The sequence below is a fragment of the Pelodiscus sinensis genome, chromosome 3 (assembly GCF_052426305.1).
Source record: "Pelodiscus sinensis isolate ZL-2025 chromosome 3, ASM5242630v1, whole genome shotgun sequence".
Taxonomy (NCBI): Eukaryota; Metazoa; Chordata; order Testudines; family Trionychidae; genus Pelodiscus; species Pelodiscus sinensis.
Genome location: NC_143054.1, coordinates 20,367,792 through 20,395,790, shown reverse-complemented (window position 1 = coordinate 20,395,790; position 27,999 = coordinate 20,367,792). Strand labels below are relative to the sequence as shown.

The following is a 27,999-nucleotide window of genomic DNA, read 5'->3' as shown; positions in this document are numbered from 1 at the left end:
TGTTCATTGCATGGATATAATTTGTAAAATTACAGTGGCCAAGAACCACAGACCAGAAACCCCATTATTAATTGAACCTGATGACATTCGAAACAAAGAAAGCTCTCAGCCATGCTTGTAGTTGTTATTATCACTTCACAGTGACTCAGACATTCTAGGCTTCAGAGTGACACACGAAGTAACAATCCTGGAATTTTATTATATAACGAAATCTAGAGGAAGAATTTCTTGTGGTATAGGCACTGACTGGGGCTCTGGAGGTCTAGTGTACTTCTTGTGTACCTAAGGCAGGCCACTTGGTCTGTGTCTCAGTTCTCCAGCTGTCAAAATGAGGCTAATAATGTCCCTCTGCATATCTCTGAAGATGGTCAGTTCTCCCCAGGCATATGTACTTGCACAATGGGACCATTGTCTGGGGGTGAGGTACGTATTTACCTGCTTAGATAACACTCATCACTTTAGTATCTGAGTACATTTACAAATGGATTTGATCATTACAATCTCCTTCTACAATAGGAAACCATAATTCCTGGTCTATAGATGGGGATCCAACACACAAGGTAAATTATGTGACTTGCCCTGAGTCGCCAAGGAAGCCTGTGGCTTGTACCCCGGCCTCTCAAGTATCAGAGTAATAGCCTGTCCAATAGGCCATCCTGTTCCTCTGTGTGCTAAGACAGTGACAATAATAACTGCTAACACTGATACCATCAGCAGTCACTATCTTTTACATTAGGTTCAGTTTGTATTAGAATGTGGGAGAGATGAAAACCACGAATGCCATGTCTTTGGTCGGATTCTATTTCAGTACCAGTCTGTATGGAGTGTTATCATTGTTATTTATGCTGCTTCAGGTGTACAAGTGAACTAGAATGTACATTGAAATGAAGTTTGCACTACAAAAATGTTTAGCACTCATAGAACTGTAAGATAATTACTGGCACAGAACAAAGGAACTGCACCTGTATTTTCCCTCAGAGTCCAGCCAGAGTATCTAGCGTCAGGCTTCCAGTTTCCTAGCTGTTGCATTTTGGGTAAAGATCTTTATCTCACTCCTTTTGTCTAGAGTATTTCCAGGTTGCATAGTTCCCAGCCTTCACTGTGCCGATCCGGTCGCAGACAGACTGCCCAGGAACATTTGCATGCTTTCTTTTCAGAGGTTGGTATCAGGTGTAACTGCAATAGTTAAGTACCCAGGTTCTTTCTTTGTAAGCCTATTTTATTCTGAAGGTAAAAGCACTACAGAACAAACATTCTAAACAATGTAAGAACCCTTATGCACCCTAAGAAGCATATGCGAGTTTCAGGGGCGGACTGGCAATCAAAATAGGCCCGAGAAATGGATTGAGAATGGCCCTCATGACGTCACCCCTGTGTGCTCCTCCCCCTTTCCCTGTGTCCACGGCCAGCTCTACGTTTTTTGCCACCCCAAGCAAAACATTTTTTGGCCACCCCCCCCTTTCTTGTCTGGGAAGGGTGCGTGCGCAAATGCAGCTTGTGCGGCTTCCTGGGGGGTGGGGCACGTGCTCTGGGGGGAGCCCAAACCCCAGGGCATTTTCATCTCCTAGCAGAGCGCCAGAGACTCCCCACATGAGAACAATGGGAGGGCAGGTTCATCCACAGCAAGTCAGTTAAAGACTTCCAAAGCATGCAGCTGTTCACATCACCTAGTGCTGGAGTCCCGGTCTCAATCCTCACTCTGCAAAGGGATTTTATTATTAGAAGCCTTATAATCACTCAGACTCCAACCCCAACACATAAGCTGTCCAACTCTTGGTGTCCATGGACAAGAATCTTCCTCACTGTACAATGAGACAGTTCAAAGGGATTGAGAGAACTTTTGTTTCAATTCCCCAGCTCAACTGTCCAGAATAAGACAGGCACCAGACAACAAAACCCCACTAGCCTTAGGACCTATTCCATGAGCACAGCCCTATGCTTTCTCCTTTAGGGGAGTACCAAACAGCCTCTGAAGCAGGGTGGATTGATTTAAAGAACTTTGATTTAAATCTCTAATTTTAATCATGATTTAAATTGGCAATCAGAAAACCTTGGTTTAAATGAGCAATAAATCATTTAAATTATACTTTTAAAATATTGTCCTAAAGGATGGTTGAGTCTCATTGATTAGCAACCTTTAAAACATGTTGATTTACAACTAAATATAAGCTTTATGCCAAATTTGGTGCTTATATTTACTAACCAGGAGAATACATTTGGTATAGCTACCAACTAAATAAATGCCCAAATAATTGTGTAACTTACATGTAATCAGATTCTTAATTTTTACATTTTTATTCTATTACAAAATGGTGTGTAATAAGAACATAAGAATGGCAGTACTGGGTCAGACCAAAGATCCATCTAGCCCAGCAGCCTGTCTGCCAACAGTGGCCAGCGCCAGGTGCCCCAGAGGGGGTGGACTGAAGACAACGATCAAGCGATTTGTCTCGTGCCATCCATCTCCAGCCTCTGACAAACAGAAGCCAGGGACACCATTCCTACCCACTGGCTAATAGCCTTTTATGGACCTAACCTCCATGAATGTATCTAGCTTCTCTTTAAACTCTGTTATAGTCCTAGCCTTCACAACCTCCTTTGACAAGGAGTTCCATAGGTTGACTATGTATTGTCTGAAAGGAGAACTTTTTTTTATTAGTTTTAAACCTGCTACCCATTAATTTCATTTGGTGTCCTCTAGTTCTTCTATTTAGGGAACTAATACATAATTTTTCTTTATTCACCCTCTCCACACCACTCATGGTTTTACAGACCTCTATCATATCCCCCCTCAGTCTCTTCTTTTCTAAACTGAAAAGTCCCAGTCGCTTTAGCTTCTCTTCATATGGGACCAGTTCTAAACCCCTAATCATTTTAGTTGCCCTTTTCTGAACTCTTTCCAAGCCAAAATATCTTTTTTGAGGTGAGGAAACCACATCTGTACACAGTATTCAAGATATGGGCGTACCATAGTTTTATATAGGGGCAGTAAGATATTTTTTGTATTATTTTTTATCCCTTTCTTAATAATTCCTAACATCCTATTTGCCTTTTTGACTGCTGCTGCACACTGTGTGGAAGTTTTCAAAGAACTATCCGTGTTAACTCTAAGATCTTTCCTGATTTGTTGTAGCCAAATTAGTCACATCATACTGTATGTATAGTTAGGGATATTTTTTCCAATGTGCATTACTTTACACTTATCCACATTAACAGGGCTCGACAAATCAGTGTATCTACTCGCCCGTGGCAAGTAGATTTCAGTCGGTCGCCCCGTTCACCGGCGGTGTGCGCATGCACAATGCGGGTCTGGCACATGCGCAGTGTGGGACTGGTGAGTAGATTTTGCTGTGGTTTGTCAAGCCCTGCACATTAAATTTCATTTGCTGTTTTGTTGCCCAATCACTCAGTTTGGTGAGATCTTTTTGAAGTTCTTCACAGTCTGCTTCCGTCTTGACTATCTTGAACAGTTTAGTATCATCTGCAAACTTTACCACCTCACTGCTTACCCCTTTCTCTAGATCATTTATGAATAAGTTGAATAGGATTGGTCCTAGGACTGACCCTTGGGGGACACCACTAGTTACCCCTCTCCATTCTGAAAATGTACCATTTATTCCTACCCTTTGTTTCCTGTCTTTTAATCAGTTCTCAATCCATGAAAGTACCTTCCCTCTTAATAGGAACACTTAAGAGACAGGTTTTACCCCATTTATTATTTGCTACGTGGTGGTTACTTTTTAAAAAACATATGATTTGCATCTACTTCTGTCTGGACAGAAATTCTATATAAAATAAACAAAACCAGCATTTAATTTTTGTATGAAATAAAACTACCTTAAATGTGAAGGACACATAACAAAAAAGTATCCAAACACATTTTGCATCTAAAATTCATTTATTAAACAAAGGAAATATCCATAGTGAATTTAACAGATCCATTCTAGTCATGTTCTTCAAGATGTTAGAACACTCTCATAACCAGTTTTTTACTGAGAGAAGAGGAAAACAAGTTTTTCTGCTTCGTCAACTCTTGGTTTTGCAACAGTGAATGAACTAATCATTGAATTGAACTAGCTGAATAAACCAAAGTGATAAAAACATTCTCTCTTCACCTACAGAAGAAGCTACTGCTGATGTAAACACTGGTTCTGGATGCTTACAGAGCAGCTTACACTAATGAACTGGTAGAATTTCTTTAAAAGTTGACAGGAGACATGTTCTATTTAATTTTTAAATTTAATTAATAAGTTATTTAAATAGGTTATGATAAATTTAGGCCATAACAATTTTTAATTTAATTTTAAAGGTATATATTTAAAACAAAACCTATTGAAATGGGATCACAATTCCAATTTTAATAAAGCTCTCCTGCCCCAGACAGGAAGGGACTTGGGGACATGGGCACTGGAAACACCAGAGTTCCCCTTCCTCAGACAAAGGGGGAGGGAGAATCACCTGGGTCCCAGGTAGGGGTGAAGTTTTCAGGACACAGCACAAGGGGGCTGGGTTCCTGGGCAGGTGCGTGTGTGTGTGTGTGTGTGTGCGGGGGGGGGGGGGGGGGAGGTTCAGGGCCCTGAGAGTAGGGGGAGGGGAATTGTTTAGAGAGCCAGACAGGAGATGGGGATCCAGGTGGATGGCAGGGAGGCAGGGTCGGGGGTGGGAGGAGAGAAGAGGAGACGGGGTGACGGGGACCCAGCAGGGTTGCAGTGGGCCAGGAGGTGGGATGCGGGGTTGCTGGGCAGAGGCCGAGCCGGGGAAGAAGTGGGGGGGGGGTCGCGGGACAATGGGCAGGGGCACACAGGTGAGGGGGGACAGCCGGGTAAGGGGGGGTTCACAGGCAGGGAAGTTGTGGGGGAGATAACACAGGCAGGGGTGTGTGGCCAGCCTGGGTGGGTACACAGGCGGGGGGGCCTACGGGTGGGGGAGGAGAAGTTGTGGGGGGGACGCATGGGAAGGGGGATGGACGGCCAGAGTGGGCACACGGGCGGGGGGACGCACTCACTCGAAGGCGAAGAAAGGCAGCCCTGAGGCATGGACCCTGCTGACGTCACCAGAAGCAGCCCTCCAGAAAGCGCCCCAGTAGCACTCCGGGGCCAGGTGCAGGCTCTGAGCAGCCAGGCGCGGGGCTCCCAGCTCAGGGCGGCCTCTGCAGGACTCCCCGCCTGCTCCTCCTCAGGCTGGAATGTCACCCCTGGCAATGTGCCGGCCCTGCTCCCAGAAGTGGCTTGTCGGCTTTGTCCCTTCCCTCCTCCAGCAGCCTCCAGCCAGCCCTTTGCAGAACGGCCCACCGGGAAATTCCCAGTATCCCGCCGGGCCAGTCTGCCCTTGGAGGGTTCACCTATATCTCTAACATGGTGTCTGGCAGAAGCAGTCTTTCAAGACCCCATTGTGGTTACAAGTTAAACAAAGCTTCATATCAGAACAAGCATACAGTTTGATCAGCCTCATTAGGCCAAGTCATAAATCACAGAACTGGAAGGAACCTTGAGAGGTCGAGTTCAGTTCCATGCACTCATGGCAGGACCAAGCATCATCTACACCATCCCTCACAGGCGTTTGTTTAACCTGCTCTTAAATATCTCCAATAATGAGATATTATTCTCATATAATTCTACAATCTCCCTAGGCAATTTATTCTAATGATTAAGCCATCCTGACAGGAAGTTTTTATTAATGTCCGAAACCTCTTTTGCGCAATTTAAGCCAAGGAAATTTGTCCGGTCATCAGAGATGAAGAAGAAGAATTTGTCTCCTTCCTCCTTGTAACAATCTTTTAGATACCTGGAAGTTGTTATCATGTCCCTTCTGTCTTCTCTTTTCCAGATTAAACAATCCCACTTTTTGACAATCTTCCCTCATATGTCATGTTTTCTAAACCTTTAATAATTTTTGTTGCTCTTCTCTGGACAATGACTTCTCGTGTCTTGTTCACAACACTCCTGTTAATGCATCCCAGAATCATGTTTGCTTTTTTTCAACAGCATCACGCTGTTGACTAAAATTTATCTTGTGGTCCACTGTGACTCCTAGATCCCTTTATGCAGTACTTGTTCCTAGACAGTCACTCCCCATTCTGTATGTGTGAAACGGATTGTTCCTTCCTAAGTGGAGTACTTTGTATTTGTCCTGATTGAATTTCATCCTATTTACCTCAAAACATTTCTCCAGTTTGTCTAGAAAATTTTGAATCAAAATCCTATTCTTCAGATCACTTGCAACCCCTCCCAGCTTGGTTTCATCTGCAAACTTTACAAATGAACTCTCTATGCCATTATATAAATCATTGATGTAGATATTGAACAGAACTGAACCAAAAACTGATTCCTGTAGAACCATACAGCATGGCTGTGAACCACTGATAACTACTCTCTGAAAATGATTATCCAATCAGTAATTCACCTTATAGTAGCCCTGTGTAGGTTGTGCCCCTCTAATTTGTTAATGAGAAGGTCACAGAATCATAGAAAACTAGAAATGGAAGGGACCTCAAGAGATCATCAAGTCCATCCCTCTGCCCTCAAAGAAGGACCAAGCAGCATCTAGATCATCTCTGATAGATGTCTGTCTAACCTGCTCTTAAATCTCTCCAGTGATGGAGATTGCACAACCTCCTTAGGCAATTTATTCCAGTGTTTAACCACCCTGACAGGAAGTTTTTCCTAATGTCCAACCTAAACCTCCCTTGCTACAGTTTAAGCTCATTGCTTCTTGTCCTATCCTCAGAGGCCAAGGAGAACACTTTTTCTCCCTCCTTCTTGTGACACCCTTTTAGATACTATCATGTCCTCTCTCAGTCTTCTCTTTTCTAAACTAAACAAACCCAGTTCTTTCAATCTTCCCTTCTGGGTCATGTTTTCTAGACCTTTAATCATTTTTGTTGCTCTTCTCTGGACCTTCTCCAATTTCTCCACAACTTTCCTTAAATGTGGTGTGCAGAACTGGACACAATACTCCAATTGAGGCCTAATCAGTGCAGAGTAGAGTGGAAGAATTACTTCTTGTGCCTTGCCCACAACACTTCTGTTAAGGCATCCCAGAATCATGTTTGATTTTTTTCAACAGTGTCACACTATTGACTCATATTTAGCTTGTGGTCCACTATGACCCTTAGATCCCTTTCTGCCATACTCCTTCCTAGACAGTTGCTTCCCATTCTGTATGTGTGAAACTGATTGTTCCTTCCTAAGTGGAGTACTTTGCATTTGTCCTTATTAAACTTCCTCCTATTTACCTCAAACCATTTCTCCAGTTTGTCCAGATCATTTTGAATTATGATCCTATCCTCCAAAGCAGTTGCAATCCCTCCCAGCTTGGTATAATTTGCAAATTTAATAAGCCTACTCTCTATGCCAATATCTAAATCGTTGATAAAGATATTGAGCAGAACTGGTCCCAAAACAGACCCCTGTGGAACCTCGCTTGTTATGCCCTTCCAGCATAACTGTGATCCACTAATAACTACTCTCTGAGAATGGTTATCCAGACAGTTATGCACCCACCTTATCGTAGCTTCATCTAGGTTGTATTTGCCTAGTTTATTGATAAGAAGGTCATGCAAGACCATATCAAATGCTTTACTAAAGATTAGGAGTCCAATGGCACCTTATAGACTAACTGAAGTGTTGGAGCATAAGCCTTCGTGGGCAAAGACCCACTTCATCCGATGCATGTAGTTTACATGCATCGGATGAAGTGGGTCTTTGCCCACGAAGGCTTATGCTCCAACACTTCAGTTAGTCTATAAGGTGCCACAGGACTCCTCGCCGCTTTTGCAGATTCAGACTAACACGGCTACCCCTCTGATACTTACTAAAGACTAGGTACACCACATCCACCGCTTCTCGCTTATCCACAAGACATGTTATACCATCAAAGAAAGCTATCAGATTGGTTTGACATGCTGGCTGTTACCTATCACCTTATTATCTTCCAGATATTTGCAGATTAATTCCTTAATTATTTGCTCCATTATCTTTCCTTGCACAGAAGTTAAACTGACTGGTCTGTAGTTTCCTGGGTTGTTCTTATTTCTCTTTTTATAGATGGGCACTATATTTGTCCTTTTTCAGTCTTCTGGAATCTCTTCCAACTTCTATGACTTTTTAAAGATGTTAGCTAGAGGCTCAGATACCTTCTCTATCAGCTCCTTAAGTATTCTAGGATGAATTTCATCAGGTCCTGGTGACTTGAAGACATCTAACTTTTCTAAGTAATTTTTAACCTGTTCTTTTTTAAAAATTTAACTTCTATACCTACCCCATTTCCACTAGCATTAATTGTTAGGTATTCCATCAGCATCAATCTCGTTGTAGTGCAGGAGAGGGTTTGGGCTAGAGCTGGGAACGAGGGGTTCACATTATAGGAGGGTCTCTGGGCTGAGATAGGGACTGAGGTGCAGGAGAGGGTCGGGGCTGGTGATGCACCCTTTGAGATGGAACTGTGGATGAGAGATTTAGGATATAGGAGACTGGTTTTGGAGGGTTCAGGGCGGGGCAGAGGATTGGGGCACAGGCTTACCTCCCATGACTTTTGGTGAGTTGGGGTTTGAAGGCAGGCTTCCTACCTGTCTTGGCACTTTGGACCATGCTGTGCCCCAGGAGCAGCCAGCAACAAGTCTGGCTCCTAGGAAGAGGCACACAAGCAACTACACATGGCTTTCACCTGAAGGCACTGACCCTCCCCAGCTCCCATTGGCTGGTTTCTGGTCAGTAGGAACGTGGAGTAGTTGCATAGGGCAGGGGCAGTTCAGGGAACCCTGTGTCCTTGCTGGCCACTTTCAGGATGAGGGGTTCTTGCAGGTAGGGATTGGCCTACAGTTTTCAAAGTGGGGGTTGTGACCCAGCCTTAACTGGCCACCAAAGTCGCTGGCTGCTAAGCAAGGCAACCCAGTGTCTTATATTCTGCAACCCAGTACTGGGTTATGATCCACACTTTGTAAATCACTGTTTTAGATGGTATTAAAGATGGTAACAACTGTCCTTTGGGGAAGAGAGAAGTAGTGGAAATAGGCTGGAGCTGTAATTACTGCTCCTGTTGTTGTTAATGTTTGATGCTATTTCTTTAGAACAGTATTTCTCAAAGTGGTCCGTGAAACCAATTTGAAAAACCTGTTAACTGGCTGCTCCGGTTTGTTTACTTACCACCACTTCCCGTGGCTCCCCTTGGCTGCAAACAGCAACATGGAGCACATAGCCGTAAGGGTCAGTGGCTGCGGCACCGGTAAGCAAACAATCTGGTGCAGCTAGTTAACAGGTTTCTCAAAGTGGTTTCGTGGACCACTTTGATAAACACTGACTTAGAAGACAGATAACTATCAGAAGGAAGAGAAAGGACAACAAAGATAGGAGGAAATGCATCTTTTGTCTCTGCTATGCACTCACTTGAAGCCTCACTGCTGGAGAAACATAGTCAAAGCACATGGTCTTATCAGCCACCTTGAGACCAGGCAAATATGTGCCAGCAATGGGCTATTTAGGGCAACACTAATGGAATAGCTGCTTATCTGGTCACAGGCTTGCCACCATGTTGCAAAATATGCAGCCTTGGCTGGCTATGTCAAACTCTTGCTAGAGAGACTGCAAAAGGAAAGAGATAGGAAAGCGAAGTAAGATAGGGAAGGAAAAGGACCCATGGTGGAGGGAGGGAGAGAGTGTCTCAAATTCCAGGTGGTACTAGGGATTCAGCAGCATAGGTGGCAATGCCCTCTGCTCACCCAATATGTTCAGAAGTCAGAAATCTTTCAGAATTAAGGTGAAGAAAGTCTGAGGTCCCAGGAGTTGGTGGAGGTGGCAGCTATTATTGGGAAACTCTCCATTAGCCAATTTTTCTGTCAAAGTTTCTTTCTTTAAGGACCCCAAAAGGGAAGTGATGGGCAAAACAGACCTGGCTTCCAACATACCAATGTTGGTTAATTGATTTCTGGTTCCTTTTTGTAGGCCAAACAAAAAGGCCTACTGATATAATTGTATCTGAGACTGTGTAGTAACACTTCATGCAGCATGAGAGAAATAAGCTAGTGATGTGATTTTTTTTAAGGAGGGCTACATGCCTTAGGAGTCCAAATAAGTACTAATAAAATCTTTGTGCCTCACCATCATGTATTGTGTTTGGTAATTATTATTAATTACAACAATAGCATTAATGATCGTTTGTTTTGCAGTAGCACTTATACATACAGACAGAAATCAGACCCTGTGACAAATAAAAAGGTGCTCCATAAATCCCAGTGCATAAAGGCTTAACATAGAGATCTGCCTATTGCCAAGGTGATGGAAGATGGGGATATAAAAATAGAAGGAAAGTGGCAATGGTTCCAGCTATCTCAGGAGAAGTGTGCCCTTGTTCCTCTCTGCAGAATGTTCCCCTATATTCATACCCCACAGACTACTGTAATCATCTTCGTACAAGGTATGCCTTGTAAGGTATTATTTGAAAATGCAACTTGCTATTGAGTATTGTCGTGATAAAATATGCATAACAACAGTATATGTGAAGTTATAAGATTCCACTGTATGGTTTTATTAACACATGTTCCAAATAGATGTGGGCAAACAGGTCTGTCTCGAGCAAAGGAATCTGTGTTCTGCTTAATTTGTGCTCAAGCAGTACATTTAGTCATCAAGCAGGCAGAGAAACAATGGAAGCGCCAATACGTGAGGAAAAAAACAGCAGGGAACATCCTTCCCCAAGGACTTTTTGTATCCCGGTACCCAAATGTTTTTCGAGAGTGGGACTGAAAGTATAAAATGGAGGGACCTACACCTCAAGGCTCCTCTCATTCTCTCTCTGCCAATTGCGTACACAGCTCTTGAAACAACAAAAGAAGCATTCATTGTATTCTGGGAAAAGGAGGTCCTGACCTAAGAAGTTAGGTCAAGTAAGACTGTTGAAAGCACATGGGGTATGTCTACACTACATAGCTCTGTCAATGGAGCCATATAGATGAGTTTACTAGACATAGGAAAACGAAGCGGCGATTTAAATAATCGCCGCTTCATTTACATCAAAATGGCCGCCACGCTGTGCCGATCAGCTGTTTGGCGGCACAGCGGGGTAGTCTGGACGTGCCATGGTCAACAAGGGAAGCCTTTGTCGACCACTCCGGTATGCCTCATGAAATGAGGTTTACCGGAGTGGTCGACAAAGGCTTCCCTTGTTGACCGTGGCGCGTCCAGACTGCCCCGCTGTGCCGCCAAACAGCTGATCGGCACAGCGTGGCGGCCGTTTTGATGTAAATGAAGCGGCGATTATTTAAATCGCTGCTTCATTTTCCTAGATCTAGTAAACTCATCTACATGGCTCCGTTGACGGAGCCATGTAGTCTAGACATACCCATGGTGAGAAAGCTTTGTATTCATGTAAAACCTATCTCTTTACAGATAATGAACTTCTTATGTTGTTTTATCTAACACAGTCTGTTTAAACTGAAGTGTTTGGGAAAGTCCCTTTCGGATGGCAAATTGTGTGCATATTCATAGAATATTAAAAGTGGAAAGGACATTGAGTCCAGTCCCCTGCCCTCATGGCAGTACCAACCACCATCTAAACCATCCCTGATAGACATTTATCTAACCTGCTCTTAAATATCTCCAGAGATGGGGATTCCACAACCTCCCTGGGCAATTTATTCCAGTGTTTAACTACCCTGGCAGTTGGGAAGCTTTTCCTAATGTCCAACCTAAACCTCCCTTGTTTCAGTTTAAGCCCATTGCTTCTTGTCCTATCATCAGAGTCCAAGGAGAACACTTTTTCTCTCTCCTCCTTGTGACATCTTTTAGATACTTGAAAACTGCTATCTTGTCCCCTCTCAGTCTTCTTCTTTCTAAAATAAACAAGCCAATTTCTTTCTGTCTTCCCTCATAGCTCATGTTCTGTAGGCCTTTTATCATTCTTGTTGTTCTTCTCTGGACCTTCTCCAATTTCTCCACATCTTTCCTTAAATGTGGTGTGCAGAACTGGACACAATACTCCAATTGAGGCCTAATCAGTGCAGAGTAGAGTGGAAGAATTACTTCTTGTGCCTTGCCCACAACACTTCTGTTAAGGCATCCCAGAATCATGTTTGATTTTTTTCAACAGTTGTCACACTATTGACTCATATTTAGCTTGTGGTCCACCATGACCCTTAGATCCCTTTCTGCAATGCTCCTTCCTAGACAGCTCTTCCCATTCTGTATGTGTGAAACTGATTGTTCCTTTCTAAGTGGACTACTTTGCATTTGTCCCTATTAAACTTCATCCTATGTACCTCAGACCATTTCTCCAGTTTGTCTGGATTATTTTGAATTATGACCCTAACCTCTAAAGCACTTGCAACCCTTCCCAGCTTGGTATCATCTGCAAACTTAATAAGCCTACTCTCTATACCAATATTTAAATTGTTGATGAAGATATTGAACAGAACCAGTCCCAAAACAGACCCCTGCGGAATTCCACTTGTTATTTCCTTCTAGCATGACTTTGATCCATTAATAACTACTCTCTGAGAATGGTTATCCAGACAGATATCCACCCACCGTATAGTAGCCCCATCTAGGTTGTATTTCCCTGGTTTATTGATAAGAAGATCATGGGAGACCATATCAAATGCCTTATTGAAGTCTAGGTATACCATGTCCACTGCTTCTCCCTTATCCACAAGGCTTGTTATCCTATGAAAGAAAGCTTTCAGATTGGTTTGACATGATTTGTTCTTTACAAATCCATGCTGGCTGTTATCTATCACCTTACTTTCTTCCAGATATTTGCAGATGAATTCCTTAATTTCTTTTTCCATTATCTTTCCTGGCCCAGAAGTTAAACTGACTTGTGTGTAGTTTCCTGGGTTGTTCTTATTTCCCTTTTTATAGATGGGCACAACATTTGCCCTTTTCCAGTCTTCTGGAATCTCTCCTGTCTTCCATGATATTGAAGAAATAACAGACTTTTTACAAACTTGTATTGTCCAGAAGAGAGGTGGGGAGTACAGGAAATACATTTTTGGTGGAAAGTCTAAGACTGGGAGCATAGTGGGGTCACCCTGCAGCATAACCAAGGCTGATGAGAACCCAAGTGGGCGGCAGACTGTGGCTGCACACAAATACTCAGCATGCATTTAGACAGCGGCGCTATTTCAGGATACTTCTGGTATCCTGAAAGAGCGTTTTCCGCGTCTTGACAGCTCACCTGTTTTTTCAAAAGAGCTTTCAAAATAATAATGGGTGTGCTATTCCAACATCCCTGTAAACTTCGTTCCATGAGGATTAAGGACTGTTTCAGAATATTTTGAAATTTGGGGCTGGGTTGACAGTGCCAAATTTTGAAATAAGCTATAAGCTATTTCAAAATTAACTCGAAATAAACTACACAATTTATGCAGGTCAAATTGTGTAGCTTATTTCGAGCTAAGGGTGCAGTGTAGACACACCCTCAGCAAGTAGACTGCATGCTGGTGGCTGTTTGTGGGCAGCCTAATTAGGAAGACCTTTGGCAAGGCATCATAAGACACCCAAAGTTGCAGAACCAGGGTGACATAGATTTCATTAGTCTGGAGTGTGCCCAGGTATGTACTGTAATGCCCTCCCAGCACACTAAGGAGTTGGAAACGTTTCTGGCAATTAGGATTTACTGTTTTTGTCTGGAACCATTTGTTTATGAATTGGCCAGAGAAAACCCCAAGAGAAGAGATTGAAAGGCTGCCACTAGTGAGAATTATTCACCTTTTCACTTGGTGCTGCTGCCCTGTGGCCAAAAGGGCCCCATGATGCTAGATGATATAGAAAAAGATGGTCTCTGCACTGAAGAGATTACAGTCAGCTTGTCCCCTATTTTAGAAGCATCACAATGAATTCTGAAAATTGTTACCATGTTTCATATCCTTTCCATTGTAAAGCCAGGGTTTCTTCTCACCATGAATCCAACGGCCTGAGACTTAGGAGAGAAATAACAACAAATGCATTTTATAAACATTGGATACTGCTCCCTCGAGAGCCATCAGCTTGCACTTAAATTGGCCTAAGTCTTATACCAGGGTCCTCCTTGGACAGCATGCTCCACTGCTGCCTACAGCACTGGCTCAATGCAAAGTAGCGAGGAGCTGATTTAATAATCCTAGGTGGAAGTTGGCCATGGCTTACCAGAGTTAAGATCTCAGTAACTTAAAAAAAAAAAGCCTGTGTACCCCCCATCATGAGGTCAGACAATGACTAGAACAAATCTGTGCTGCCTGTACTATACTTTAAAACATCTCCATCTGTTAACAATTTACTACTAATGCATCATATAAGAGGTTTACAGTAGGCTATTAAAATGTAGCTGGCTCCATTAATTATTTTTAAAGAATAATAAAAAAGCACTTTAAGTAGACCATTAATTTAAAGTTAGCTTCCAGCAGATAAGCTGAATTAAACTATTTAACAGTGGTGAGAGACCCTTCCAAGAATATTAATTTTTTAGCATCTTGTCTCTTACTACGTATTGTTAGTGATAAATAATTTATTTAGACTTTCAGTTGAAAAGGTCTAGAGAACAGGCACATCATTTCCTTCCAGGTTTAAGTACTGGTGATTGTGGGTCAATGATGACTAACAGTATGGGGAGACTCTTCAGAAGTAAACATTAAAGTACACTTTTTATGGGAAATTAGTGTATCCAAATACCACTCAAGAGAAAAATCTTGGGGTCACTGTGGATAGTTCTCTGAAAACATCCACTCAATGTGCAGCAGCCATCCAAAAAGCAAACAGAATGTTAGGAATATTGAAAAAAGGGATAGAGGATAAGACAGATAATATCTTATCGCCGCTATACATATCCATGGTATGCTCATATCTTGAATAGTGTGTGCAGATGTGGTTGCCTTATCAAAAAAGGTATGTTGAAAAAAGATCAGAAAAGGGCAGTAAAAATGATTAGGGGCTTGGAACAGGTACTGTATGAGGAGAGATTATTAAAACTGGGACATTTCAATCTTAGAAAAGAAGGGACTAAGGAGGATGTGGCCAGGTCTCCCTGGCAGTGGGGTAGGCTAGTGGTTAGCTGGTGGAAAAGGGGTGCAGACCCTGTCATTGTGCCCCAGGCCTAGGAACTCCAGCCTACTATATTAGTACAGTCCTTACATTTGGGACATGGCCTCAAGAGTCCAGATTTACACCCTACGGGTACATCTACACAGCAGTGTTATTTTGGAATAACTGACATTATTCAGAAATAACATAGTCTGCATCTACACTACAAGCAGTTATTTTGACATAATGTCAAAATAATATTGAGCTGGAGGACTTCTTATTCTGACTTCTGTAACTCTCATTTAACGAGGAGTAAGGGAATTCGGAGGAAGAGTGCTCTTCCTGCGGTGCAGACAGCGCCAAAAACCAAAATAAATTATTTCGATTGAAGCTATGAAATTGACGTAGCTAAAGTTGCGTAGCTTATTTTGGCTTTAGCCCTGCTGTGTAGACACGCTCTCAGTAAGGGTTTCTAGTAGGTTCCCCCCTTTGTCCCAACGGGTGGGGTTGGAGGCTTACTTGCTCCTGTGGCTGGCCAAGTGGACAGGCTTTGGTTCAGATCCTGCAGTCAGCAGAACCACACTCCTGTCTCCTTGTTGGTCAGCCCCTAACTGAGCCAGGCTCCTTCCTTTTATCCTCCCTCCAGCCCTGGCATTGGCTACAGGTAAAACAGGGCAGGGCCAGCTGGGCTAAAAGGATTTGTTTAACTCCTGTGATGCCAGGCCCTCTTCTCTTCACTCCTTCATGGGGGAATATGATTTAGGTTTATAAAATGATGACCAGTATGGAGAAAGTAAATAAGAAAAAGTTATTTACTTACTCCCATAACATAAGAACTAGGCTCACCAAATGAAATTAATAGGTAGCAGATTTAAAACAAACAAAAAGAAATATTTCTTCACACAATGCATAGTCTACTTGTGGAACTCCTTGACAGAAGATGTTGTGAAGACCAGGACTTTAACAAGATTCAAAAGAGAAACAGATAAATACATGGAGAGTAGGTCCATCAATGGCTATTAGCCAGGATGGGCAGGAATGGTGTCCCTAGCTTTTGTTGGTGAGAAGCTGGGTGTGGGTGACAGGGGAGGGATCACCTGATAATTACCTGTTCTTTGTTCATTCCCTCTGGGGCACCTGGCATTGACCAGAAGACTGGGATAGATGATCCTTTGGTCTGACTCCATATGGCTATTCTTATGTTCTTATGCAATTAATCATGCGATTACAAATTATTCATGATTAACAGTATGATTAATCACACTATAAAACAACAATATAATACCATTTATTTAAATAATTTGGGTGATTTCTACATTTTCAAATATTTTTATTTCAGTAACAACACAGAATATGAAGTGTGCAGTGCTTACTTTATATTTATTTTTAATAGAAATAATTGCACCGTAAAAACAAAAGAAATAGTATTTTTCAATGTACCTCTGCCCCGGGCTTCCTGGAATCAGCCGCTGATCAGATTCAGCAGCAGCTGACTTGGGGACACCTGGGGTAGAGCACCTGGGGTGCTGCCAGGTTGGTCCCCGCAGCGCTGAGGTGCGGCGCTGCGGAGACCTACCCAGCAGCACCCCAGCTGCTCTGTCCCAGGCATCCAGATTCAGCTGCTGTTGAAACTGATCAGCAGCTGATTCCAGGAAGCCCGGGGCAGAGAAACTCTGCCTCGGGCTTCCTGTAGTCAGCCGCTGGTCAGTTTCAGCAGCGGCTGAATCTGGATGCCAGTTCCGACTTAAGTACAAATTCGACTTAAGTACAAACCTACAGTCCCTATCTTGTACGTAACCCGGGAACTGCCTGTAACATGAAATATACTTTGCAGAATGTGGGTAAAATAGCAGGAAGCATATAACTGTCCCCCAATGAGCTCAGTAACAAATGTAATTCATACATTTTTTTAACGTGGATTGTCAGTGTGAAAGCATGTCTTCTGGATTGGTGGCCAAAGTATGAAGAGGTATCTGAATGTCTAGCATATTTGGCATGCAAATACCTTGCAATGCCAGCTACAAAAGTGCCAAGGGAAAGCTTGTTCTCACTTTTAGGTAAATAAGAAGTGAGCAACATTATCTCCCATAAATGTAAACAAACTTATTTCTCAAAGCTATAAGATGAACAAGAAGTAGGACTGAGTGGACTTGTAGGCTTTAAAATTTGACATTATTTTGATTTTGAGTGCAGTTAGGTAACAAAAAACTACATTTGTGAGTTATACTTTCACAATAAATATATTGCACTGTAGTACTTGTATGCTGTGAATTAGAAAATACTTTTTCTTTTATTTATCGATTTTACAGTGCAAAAATGTGTAATAAATTAATAATATAAAGTGACCAGTGAACACTTTGTATTTAGGATTTTAATTGAAATAAATATATCTGAAAACGTAGAAAAACATCCAAAATATTTACTTCATTTCAACTGGCATTCTATTGTTTAATACTATGATTAAAACCTCAATTAATCATTATTAAATTTTAAAATTGTGATTAATTTTTGGAGATAATTGTGTGAGTTAACTGTGATTAATCAACAACCCTAGTTTCCCTGTAAATGTTGAGTGTGTGATACACAGAGTCATTTGCTTCCCATTCTGGGCTTCTCTGGCCTATATTCATTGTCAACTTTAAGTCCAATCCTTCCATCCTTCTATGCACAGAAGGCTACAATGGGCATCACAAGTGTGGAGAGCTTTTATTGGGCCCTTTATTTCCCTCAAACTATAATGAGAAGTCCTGAGCTTTTACACTAGGCTGATGCGGCATGAGAGTTAGTTACTCTACACTTTAAAATGCTGAATTGTTTTAATCAGCTGCTATACAGTTTGAATAATGAATCATAGAATCATAGAATAATAGGACTGGAAGGGACCTCAAGAGGTCATCGAGTCCAGCCCCCCACCCTCAAGGCAGGACCAAGCTCCACCTACACCATCCCTGACAGATGTCTATCTAACCTGTTCTTAAATATCTCCAGAGAGGGAGATTCCACCACCTCCCTTGGCAATTTATTCCAATATTTGACCACCCTGACAGTTAGGAATTTTTTCCTAATGTCCAATCTAAACCTCCCCTGCTGCACTTTAAGCCCATTACTCCTTGTCCTGTCCTCAGAAACCAAGAGGAACAAATTTTCTCCTTCCTCCTTGTGACACCCTTTTAGATATTTGAAAACCGCTATCATGTCCCCCCTTAATCTTCTTTTTTCCAAACTAAACAAGCCCAGTTCATGAAGCCTGGCTTCATAGGTCATGTTCTCTAAACCTTTAATCATTCTTGTCGCTCTTCTCTGTACCCTTTCCAATTTCTCCACATCTTTCTTGAAATGTGGCGCCCAGAACTGGACACAGTACTCCAGCTGAGGCCTAACTAGTGCAGAGTAGAGCGGCAGAATGACTTCACGAGTTTTGCTTACAACACACCTGTTGATACAACCTAGAATCATATTTGCTTTTTTTGCAACAGCGTCACACTGTTGACTCATATTTTGTTGAAGTAGCAAGACATTATGAAAAAACAAACTATAAAAACATAATAAAATGTATTTTTCCACACAAAGCACATTATTGGCAGTGCTAATATTTGCGGAGTAAGAGAATTAGCAGATGAAAAATTGTCCACAAGAGGGAGCCAATGTTGTGTCAAGAACACTATGGAAACATGAATTACTTAGGGAAAATCTATTCAAAATTATAGACAGGTCATTGCTGAAAAACACAAAACATCTCTCTCTCTCCCTACACACAACCCATAGTTCACATAAAAGTCAATGTACACACAGAGCATGCTGAAAATGTGAAATATGTTTTATAAAAAATTCACATTGAAATAAATACCTTCCCTTCTTCTCAAGCTCTTAACTGGAGGCTGTTCAGGAACTTTTCTCCATAACTTGAACATCTACTAAAATGCATTTTTGTAGCTGTCTTTCAAAATCTCCAAACAAAATGTATTAGTTTGTTATATCAGCCTAGGTTTCCCATGAAATATATAGACAGACATAGAACTGGAACTGAAAAACTTCCAAGTATCTTATTATTGCTATGTTCGATGTTATTGTTTGTGTTAAAGACATCAATATGATGTAATTACATAACTGCATTATTGAAATTGCAAAGAAATCCTGGACTAGTTACAACTCAGTCATAGATCTGACATATTATAAATTTCCTCTGCTGTTTCAATTGGACATCTGTCCTTAAGTGTTGTAGGAACTAGTAAAAAAATGCATGCTGTTTCTCCCACAAGTTGCTTTATTTTAGTGATAAGTAAAGTACTCCATTAGTTTCTCTTGTTCTTTCCCTCACTGGCAAGCAATTCTCCCAAATGAAAAGTACTGTAGGCCGGTATGCAGGAATTTCTATGAGGGTGGGTGCATTTTTTGTAACTGTGGATTGCAAGGGTGTGAATGCACCCCCCCCCCCCCACACACACCAGTCCCCCAAGCTCCTTTTCTGAACCACTCATCTGAAGAAGTGGGTTTTGCCCATGAAAGCTCATGATACTATATATATATTTGTTAGTTTCTAAGGGCATGTCTACACTAGGAAATTATTTCAAATGAATAACTCCCGAAATAACTATTATGAAATAGCGTGTCCACACTACAGGGAAGCCTCAAAATTAGTCCACGGAATGCTCCATGTGCTACCTTGACTTAGAGCCCCAGGAAGCACTGGGGAGTAATTACTTTGAATGACTCTGAGGAGTAGTTATTTTCAAATTGCAGCAGTGGAACATCCACACTACCGCTATTACGAAATAACTATTTTGAAAGAAGTGCTATTCCTTATTATTTCGAAATATTATTTTAAAATATTATTTTTGTTGTTGTTTTGAAATAACAGGCTTGGGGGTGTGGACACTCCACTTGTTATTTTGAAATAAGGAGAGTTATTTCAAAATAACTCTCTAGTGTAGACCAGGGCTAAGGTGCCACAGGACTATTCGTTGTTTTTGATGGCCTGTTATTAGACTGATTTTGAACTGTGACAATTTGAATTCACAATAACTCTTGATTTTTATTTCAAATTTCTGTATTGTCTGTCTTATACATACTTCCATGGTCCCCATTTCCATTGCATCTGAGCATTTCACAATCGTTAATGCATTTATCATCATGACACTTTGTGAGGGGGGAAAGTACTCTGATCCTCCATGCTGAGAGGCAATGTGACTTTCCACCAGACATATAGGAAGCCTGTAATGGAACAAGGAAGTGAACCTGAGCTTTCCAAGTCCCACAGTAGCATCCTATTCACTGGACCATCCTTTTTCTTGTTTAACTCATAAGTCAAAGCTAAATCTCAAAACAAGGCTGCTTAATTTTGTTTTAGTCTATGCATTGCTTATAGCACTTAAATGCCTGATGTGTAAGCAACTGTTCAACAGGTTTTATTGCATAGACAGACTGAAACCTGTCCTTGGTGTGCTGAGCCAGAAATTTAGGTTTGGTCCATTCTTGAAAGTTATGTGCACAAAGCTACATTGGTCAGGGCTGTGAAAAAAGAGAGGCCTGACCAACATACCTATACTAATTTAACCCGCAGCACCAATGCAGCTATGTTAACATAGCTAAGGGTATGTCTACACCACCCCCCTAGTTCGAACTAGGGAGGGTAATGTAGTCATACGGAGTTGCAAATGAAGCCCGGGATTTGAATTTCCCGGGCTTCATTTGCATAAAGCCGGCCGGTGCCATTTTTAAATGCCAGCTAGTTCGGACCCCGTGCCGCGTGTAGCCGCGCGGCACGGGGTCCGAACTAGCCGGCATTTAAAAATGGCGCCGGCCGGCTTTATGCAAATGAAGCCCGGGAAATTCAAATCCCGGGCTTCATTTGCAACTCCATATGACTACATTACCCCCCTAGTTCGAACTAGGGGGGTAGTGTAGACATACCCTAACATCACTCATGAAGATGGTGTTCCTATACCAACAGGAGAAACTTTGTCTGCGAGGGAAGGCTGCACCTACACTGCAAGTTTGTACCACCTGGTAGAGTCTCTGCAACCTTAGAAAAAAGTTGTCTTGAATTTTGACAAAACATTCAAATGGAACTTTGCTGGCCTCCACTCTAGAGCAAAGTCTTGCATGGTGTTGGGTGAACATATTTGCTCAGCATCAATACTCTGACCGCCTTTAAAAGTCTATTTAATAGTGTGTGGCCAGAAAATGGAAGATTAGATTTCTAGTATGAAATATAACAATAGCCCAAGAAGTTAGCAAAAAAAAGTAATAAATCATTGTTTCCCTTGATCTGTCAGGTAAGTGTGCCTATGTTCAATCTCCAGACCTGGGGCATAGGGGATATAAACTTGGAGAAGGCTGGGCTTTCGTGTGCCATGTGCATTGTCCTCACCAAGGATGCCATTTTGGGAGGGTAAGGGATGGGAGCTAAAGACCCTTGTACCAGAATGCTTGGGTCACTTACTCCTCTGGTCCCTCCCCTCATCAACCGAGAGTGAGAGGAATGCACACAAGCTGTGCACTTTTCTCTCGCTCCCTGACAGTGAGGGGAAGGGAGAAAAGAGGAAGAGGCATCCCTGTATCAGGGGCTTTACCCTCCCACCACTCTCCTCAAATGGTGCCCTTGATCCCCAAAGCAAAGCAGTAATAAGTGAACTATCACTATCAACTATCAAGTTAATATAGCCTGTAATTGTATGTATGTTTACATGGAGCCTTTCTGCCCTAAGGGTACATTCCATGAGTAGGTGTAAGGTAGTTGCAAATAGGGGAAGCACAGCGCCTTATCACTAACATTGTGACAACAAGGAGCTTGGAATAAGGTCTAGGTAATGCAGAATCACAATACCTCTATGGAGAATTCTGGCTTTGGCCTCACTTTCATCTCTCAAGATCTGTGCAAATCTCCATTCATCCATGGGTTCTGGAGTTTGTACCTCCAGCCCACTCCTGACGGAGTAGGAAGAGGCAAGTCCCACTCACTCCCCAGCAGAATAACCTAATAGAAATTCTTCAAGAGAAAATTTGCATGTTCCTCTGCTCTACCCAGTTTTTTCCACAAAGGAGAACAATCTGGCCTTGTGAAACATTCATTCAATACTCAGAAAACACCCACATGTGATCTAATTTCTTAATACATTACACATGCATACATTTAAAAAATAACTTTTGCTTTTCCTACAACAATCTGCAGAACACACAATGGTTTCTTCTCTTCTTTGTTCCATCAAGTAGTGCAGCTTGACCAATAATCTGCAAGACTCTTTCAGTGCCATCTTTTGTCTTTGCAGAGCACTCCAGATAGGCATATGTCCCAATGCTATCAGCCAAGGCCTTTCCTTCTGCTGTCTTTACTGGATTTTGTTCCTGTTTAGCAAGTCTTTCCAGGACTCCCTCATCTTTCCTCAGTTCTTTCTTGGTAGCCACCAGAACAATAGGAGCTGTGGGGCAAAATAGTTTGACCTCTGGAATCCAAATGTCAAGGATGTTCTGCAGTGAATTTGGCCTGTCCACTGAGAAGCACATTAAGATGACATCGGTGCCTTCGTAGAACAATGAACGGAAGTGCTGCAAATTACCTTGGCGCTGCCCTGTTACGTCAAAGAGCATCAGCTTCATTTGTTTCCCATCAACTTCAGCATCAGTGGTATAGGTTTCAAACACTGTTGGCTCGTAGCATTTGGGAAACTGTTCCTTGCAGAAGGCAAGCAAGAGACATGTCTTGCCACAGGCAACATCACCCACAACAGTTAGCTTTTTCCAAACAGCAGCCATCTTCTGAAAAACAGGACTGGTACAAAATGAATCCCTGCTCCAGCTTCAAGCTTCCAATGCTTTATAAACACTTTTAGGGGAGAGGGAAAGGAGTAGGCAGCAGAGAATCACAATAGATTAGAATCTGTCCCTTTGTATTATTCCCTTCTGAATATATTTCTGATTTCTTGACCTTTGCATCATTTATCTTTTCTCTTAAGTCCTCCATGTTTAGCATCATCTGCAATTTTCACCAGCATGCTATTTACTCTCTTCTAAATTACAGAATTAAGATGTCAAATAAGACTGGACCTAAGACAGATCAAAGCAATGCCCCAGTACATAATTCTCCTAACTCAGTCTGTTTCCTCATTTTATACTTTGTTTGCATTCAGTCAATTCTCAGTCCCAGGACAGTGTTCATTTTCAAGACAATTTCATTTCAAAGTGTGATTATGTATGACCCCATATTGAATAATTTAATAATATCCAGATAGATTATATTTGAAGTGGGGGAGGTCTAGGATGGACATTCGTAAACACTATTTCACTAGGAGGGCAGTGAAGCACTGGAATGGGTTACCTAGGGAGGTGATGGAATCTCCATCCCTAGAGGTTTTTAAGTCCCGACTTGACAAAGCCCTGGCTGGGATGATTTAGTTGAGATTGGTCCTGCTTTTAGCAGGGGGTTGGATTCAATGACCTCCTGAGGTCTCTTCCAGCCCTAGGTTTCTATGAGTCTCTGACATCTCCTGTTTTCCCATTATCCACCAAGGCTCCGTCTATACTGGCCCTTTTTTCGGAAGGGGCATGCTAATTTTGAAAGTGGGAATAGGGAAATCCGCGGGGGATTTAAATATCCCCCGCGGATTTTAATAAACATGTCCGCCGCTTTTTTTCCGGCTTGGGGAAAAGCCGGAAAAAAAGCTTCTAGACTGGCCTGATCCTCCGGAATAAAGCCCTATTTGAAGTAGGAATAAGAGATCCTCCGGAATAGGGCTTTATTCCGGAGGATCGGACCAGTCTAGATGCTTTTTTCCCAGCTTTTCCCCAAGCCGGAAAAAAAGCGGCGGACATGTTTATTTAAATCCGCGGGGGATATTTAAATCCCCCGCGGATTTCCCTATTCCCACTTTCAAAATTAGCATGCCCCTTCCAAAAAAGGGGCCAGTGTAGACGTAGCCCAAGAGTTTAATTTTATCACCAAAAAAGTCAAGGTTGGCTGGCGCTATCTATCCTTTATAAATCCATGTTGCTTATTGTTCAGGAGTCTGTTATTATACTGCAGTTAAGAGATCTGCCCTTCTCCAAAATTTCATACATTCAATATCTAAGAATTACTAGGAAAAGAAGTTACACTTACAGGATAGTAACTTCTGGGATCACTCTTCTTCCCTTTCTTGAAGATCAGAAAGACATTTGCTTTTCTTTACTCTTATCTCCCCAGTTTTCTTCGGACACTAATCCACCTTTGAAGACAGTTCTCCACCACTTTAGAGGGACTCTCATGATAAACACTCTTTTTAAAGGAATACATTTGTTTCTTAATTTAGCCAGCCAATCAGCAAAGAGGAACAAGTGAGATCATTGCTTTTAAAAGCTATCTGTTTTACTTGTAACATCAATTACGCAATGTTCTACCATGCCCTGTAAAGGTTGCTTCATGTATTTCCTCATTTCTATTGGGCAAGACTGCTGCTTAAAATTCTCTCCCTGCATGAATTATCTTTGAATTATTGAGAGTTCTGAGTCATGTAGTGCTTTGGCAAGACTAACACTTCAGGAAACAGACACCCTTTAGTAAGGTAGGGAGCTGGAAGAGCATGGGTGACAGTAGCAAAGCTTGCTTCCCCATGTCATCACACCTGAAAGTAGGAATAAGAGATCCTCCAGAAAAGGGCCTTATTCCGGAGGATCGCGCCAGTCTAGACGCTTTTTTCCGGCTTTTTCCCAAGCCGGAAAAAAAGCGGCGGACATGTTTATTTAAATCCGCGGAGCATATTTAAATCCCCCGCGGATTTCCCTATTCTGACTTACCTGCTTTGCATCCCTTTTCTGGAATTTGGGGCCAGTGTAGATGTAGCCGGTCAGTCTCATGCTTGTGCTCTCTTGCTCTCTCTCTCTCTCTCTCTCTCTCTCTCTCTCTCTCTCTCACACACACACACACACACACACACTCACACACTATCTACATTTTTGTTAGTCTCTAAGGTGCTGCAGGACCATTTGTTGTTTTTTTAAGTTTATACACACACACAAACACACACTTTTTTTTCTCTCTGATTCAAATAGCCTCCCTAGCTTCTTTCAAAAAATAGTATAGGCACCCTTGCCTGAAACCAAGGAGGGTTCCCAGCTGAGAATGGCAAGCAGAGATAGACACTTTCCTACAGCCTGGACTTAGATGCCTAGTACTGTGAGAGGGGTGGGACATAGCATATGCTCCCATGGCTAGCGTCTCCAATTGGCTAACTTAGGCAGCTTCCTGATGAGCACACTGGCTTTTGTGAACCACAGTCTACAATGCTTATCTGGCCCCATTCATTGTACCTTGGGTATTGGGCCAGCAGCTGGGGCCCTAGATGTGGGGCTGAGAGCTGGGGCCCCAGGTGTAGGGCTGGGAGCCAGGACTCCAGGTGCAGGGTAAGCAGCTATGGCTCCAAGCATGGGACTGAAAGCAGGGCCCTGGATACAGGGTTGGCAGCCAGGGCCCCACGCATGGGATTGGTAGCCAGGGCCAGCAGCTGGGGCCGGGGCCAGAGCCAGGAACAGGAACAGAGCCTGGGCCCCAGCTGTGGCTCCATCCAAATGTTTCTCTGTCCCCCTAGGTGGGCATTCCCTGCAGTTTGGGGACCTCTGATGTAACTCCTTATGTGCATGTAGGCCTTATCTGTGAAGCAACCCCATCCATTTAGTTTTAGAGAAACTACTAAAGAGCTATCTGTTTGTAACAAGGTTTTAAGTTTAAACTAGTTTTAGCATAAGAACATGGAATTTGTGACTTATTTTTTTAAAGTTGGAGTCTTGACAATGTTTGTCATCCATTTACTGATCAAGTGTATTTCTGGTTGATTGTACAAGTCCTCCTGGGTGTCATTCAAGGATATTTCTGATAGCCTAACTATTATAATTCTCAGTGTAAAGGTAACTTCCCACATAGAAGTATTTAGACACTGTACTCATTGGGTCTTGATTCTTGATAGTTCTAAGTGCTTTGTAGGATTGCACATATTATCAAGCTAATTCCTTTTTGTTCAGGATATACTCTTACATGTACTGCACCTATTGTTAAAGAGCCCTGCAAATCTGTGGATATTCACTTTATTTCCATGGGTTTTCACATCTACAGATGTGGATGCAGATATCCATGGCTCATTTTCATGGATATTAACCAAATTTATTTCCAGAACCCTGCAAATTTGTGAGGATATGGATGCGGATATCAAAGAATCATTTTTGCAGAGTTGGATGTGGATACTTATTTTGTGTCTGCACAGAGATCTACCTATTGTTTGTGTACCTTTTCTACAAACAAACACTATTCTTGTTCAACTCCTGTTTGTGTGTTTGCATTCCAGGAAAGTATCTCCTTTTAGCCTCCATTTTCAATATGAGTGTTAAATTCAGCTTTTCTCCTGGACCTGTGATAACAATAAGCTTGCCACATAATGAAATGAGGATTCCAGTCCTTACAGATGCCATAAACCAGGGCTGGGCAAGACAGTGTCCATGGGCCAGATCCAGCCTGCCAAGCCATTTGATGTGGCCTGGGGCCACCCTGCAACCCCTCTGCCCCCAAGCCAACTGAGACCTGGGGATGGGGGAATGTGCAAAGTCTCCTCCTGATGCCAGGGGCACATGGTGCCTGAAGGGAAATAATAGCTGTTCAAAACAGCTGGTGATTTTCTCTAGGTGCCACTCATCCCTGGCAGGCGGCGAGGGGAGGCAAAGACTTCATGCGTTCCACCACCCTGAGGCCAATCAGAGTCTGTGTGCTGGGGAGCATGAAAAGTCTTCTGGCCCTGCCCCTTCTGGAATTCATGAAACCCCCGACCCCTTAAAAATTATTGTCCACCCCTGACATAAACTCCTCCCATGCTAATTATTTGAGCTTTTCTTCCCACATCTACTCAGAGGTTTCTTAGCATAAAATTGCAGAATAACCTGCTTTTGTTAATTCACTGGGCCAAATCCTGCTTTTGTTAATTCACTGGGATTTTGCCTGCCCTAGGACTGTAGGGTAAGGGTTTTAGCATCATGGGAAGAGAGAGCATGGAGGACTCAATATGCCAGTCAACACATAATGGTAGTAGTACATATATGAGTTCCTTGATAAGTGTTAATCCATAGCAGGATATAAGATTACTTGCCTAGTCATTTACCCAGTGAGAAGTGATTGCTTCCTGGCTAGGTTTTTGCATTTTTAGTGTGTGTTAATACTTGAATATAAATTGTCTGGATTACAAATATACTATTTACAAAATCCTTCAAAGGACAGAGGGAATGTATATTATCTAGAAATATGTTCTAGATCTTTTTATTTAGGTTCTCATCTCTAATTTAAGCAATGCAAGTAGATTAGAGTATTGAAATAAAACAAAAACCTGAATTTTGAATCAGGAGACCATCATATATACAAATGAAAACTCAGGAATAGTATGATCTCATTGTTAGCTTGGGCTTTCCCCATCTGTTCTATTCACCTATTCTCTCTCATTTTCTCTTTAGATTATGACCATCTTGGGCCAGAGACAACGGCTCTGCTCCTCAAAGGTACTGATGCTCCTAGCTTCCACTGATATCAACAGAAGTACTGTACCTAATTACCTTTGAGGAGCTAACCCCACCTCCTTGTTAAATGTTTGTACAGCACCTAGCAGAGGATGGCTAGAATCACTAGGTGTTACAAATAATAAATTCACACAAACAGTAACAGTAATGTATGGGCAACAGAACTGTCACTCTGCTGTTGATGAACACATATATAATTGATATCCATGTATCTGGGTGAAATGTAATTAATAAATTAATTTCCCAGAAAGTTCACAATGTGGTATTAATATAAGTGAAGGTTCTCTGTGTTTAAATAAGTGGTTTCTAAAGACACATTTCAGTGAATTTAGTGCTAGTAATAAATAGCATTGGTTGCCATGAAGAGCAAAGACACCCCTGGAGGCTCTGGAGGTTTAACTCTCTTCCAACCTTCCCTCCTGAATCCTATCCTTTCCCTCTCTTTGGCAGTATCTTACCAATTTCATTAAGTGTAAAAGGAAAGAAGTAC

The 27,999-nt window shown here is 42.2% G+C and overlaps 1 protein-coding gene and 1 long non-coding RNA gene across 4 annotated transcripts; one reads left to right on the top strand and one right to left on the bottom strand.

Annotated features, from left to right (window-relative positions):
• Positions 1 to 27,916, top strand: LOC112543786 (uncharacterized). The gene is made up of 3 exons (XR_003087022.3): positions 1 to 423; positions 1,067 to 1,159; positions 27,447 to 27,916. It is a non-coding gene; the product is annotated as an uncharacterized LOC112543786 (long non-coding RNA).
• On the bottom strand, positions 20,759 to 24,566 carry LOC102458580 (ras-like GTP-binding protein rhoA). Of its 3 annotated transcripts, none has more exons than XM_006137568.5 (2): positions 24,082 to 24,566; positions 20,759 to 22,755 (listed from the first exon to the last, which is right to left on the bottom strand). In XM_006137568.5, the coding sequence occupies exon 2, from the start codon at positions 22,737 to 22,739 to the stop codon at positions 22,143 to 22,145; it is 597 nt and encodes a 198-aa protein (XP_006137630.1). In that variant the 5' UTR covers positions 22,740 to 22,755; positions 24,082 to 24,566; the 3' UTR covers positions 20,759 to 22,142. The 3 variants fall into 3 exon arrangements, with proteins under 3 accessions (XP_006137630.1, XP_025034519.1, XP_006137629.1); XM_025178734.3 differs by having other exon boundaries at positions 20,759 to 22,742; positions 24,082 to 24,565; XM_006137567.5 differs by having other exon boundaries at positions 20,761 to 22,809; positions 24,082 to 24,560.
• Positions 27,917 to 27,999: the final 83 nt, after the last annotated feature.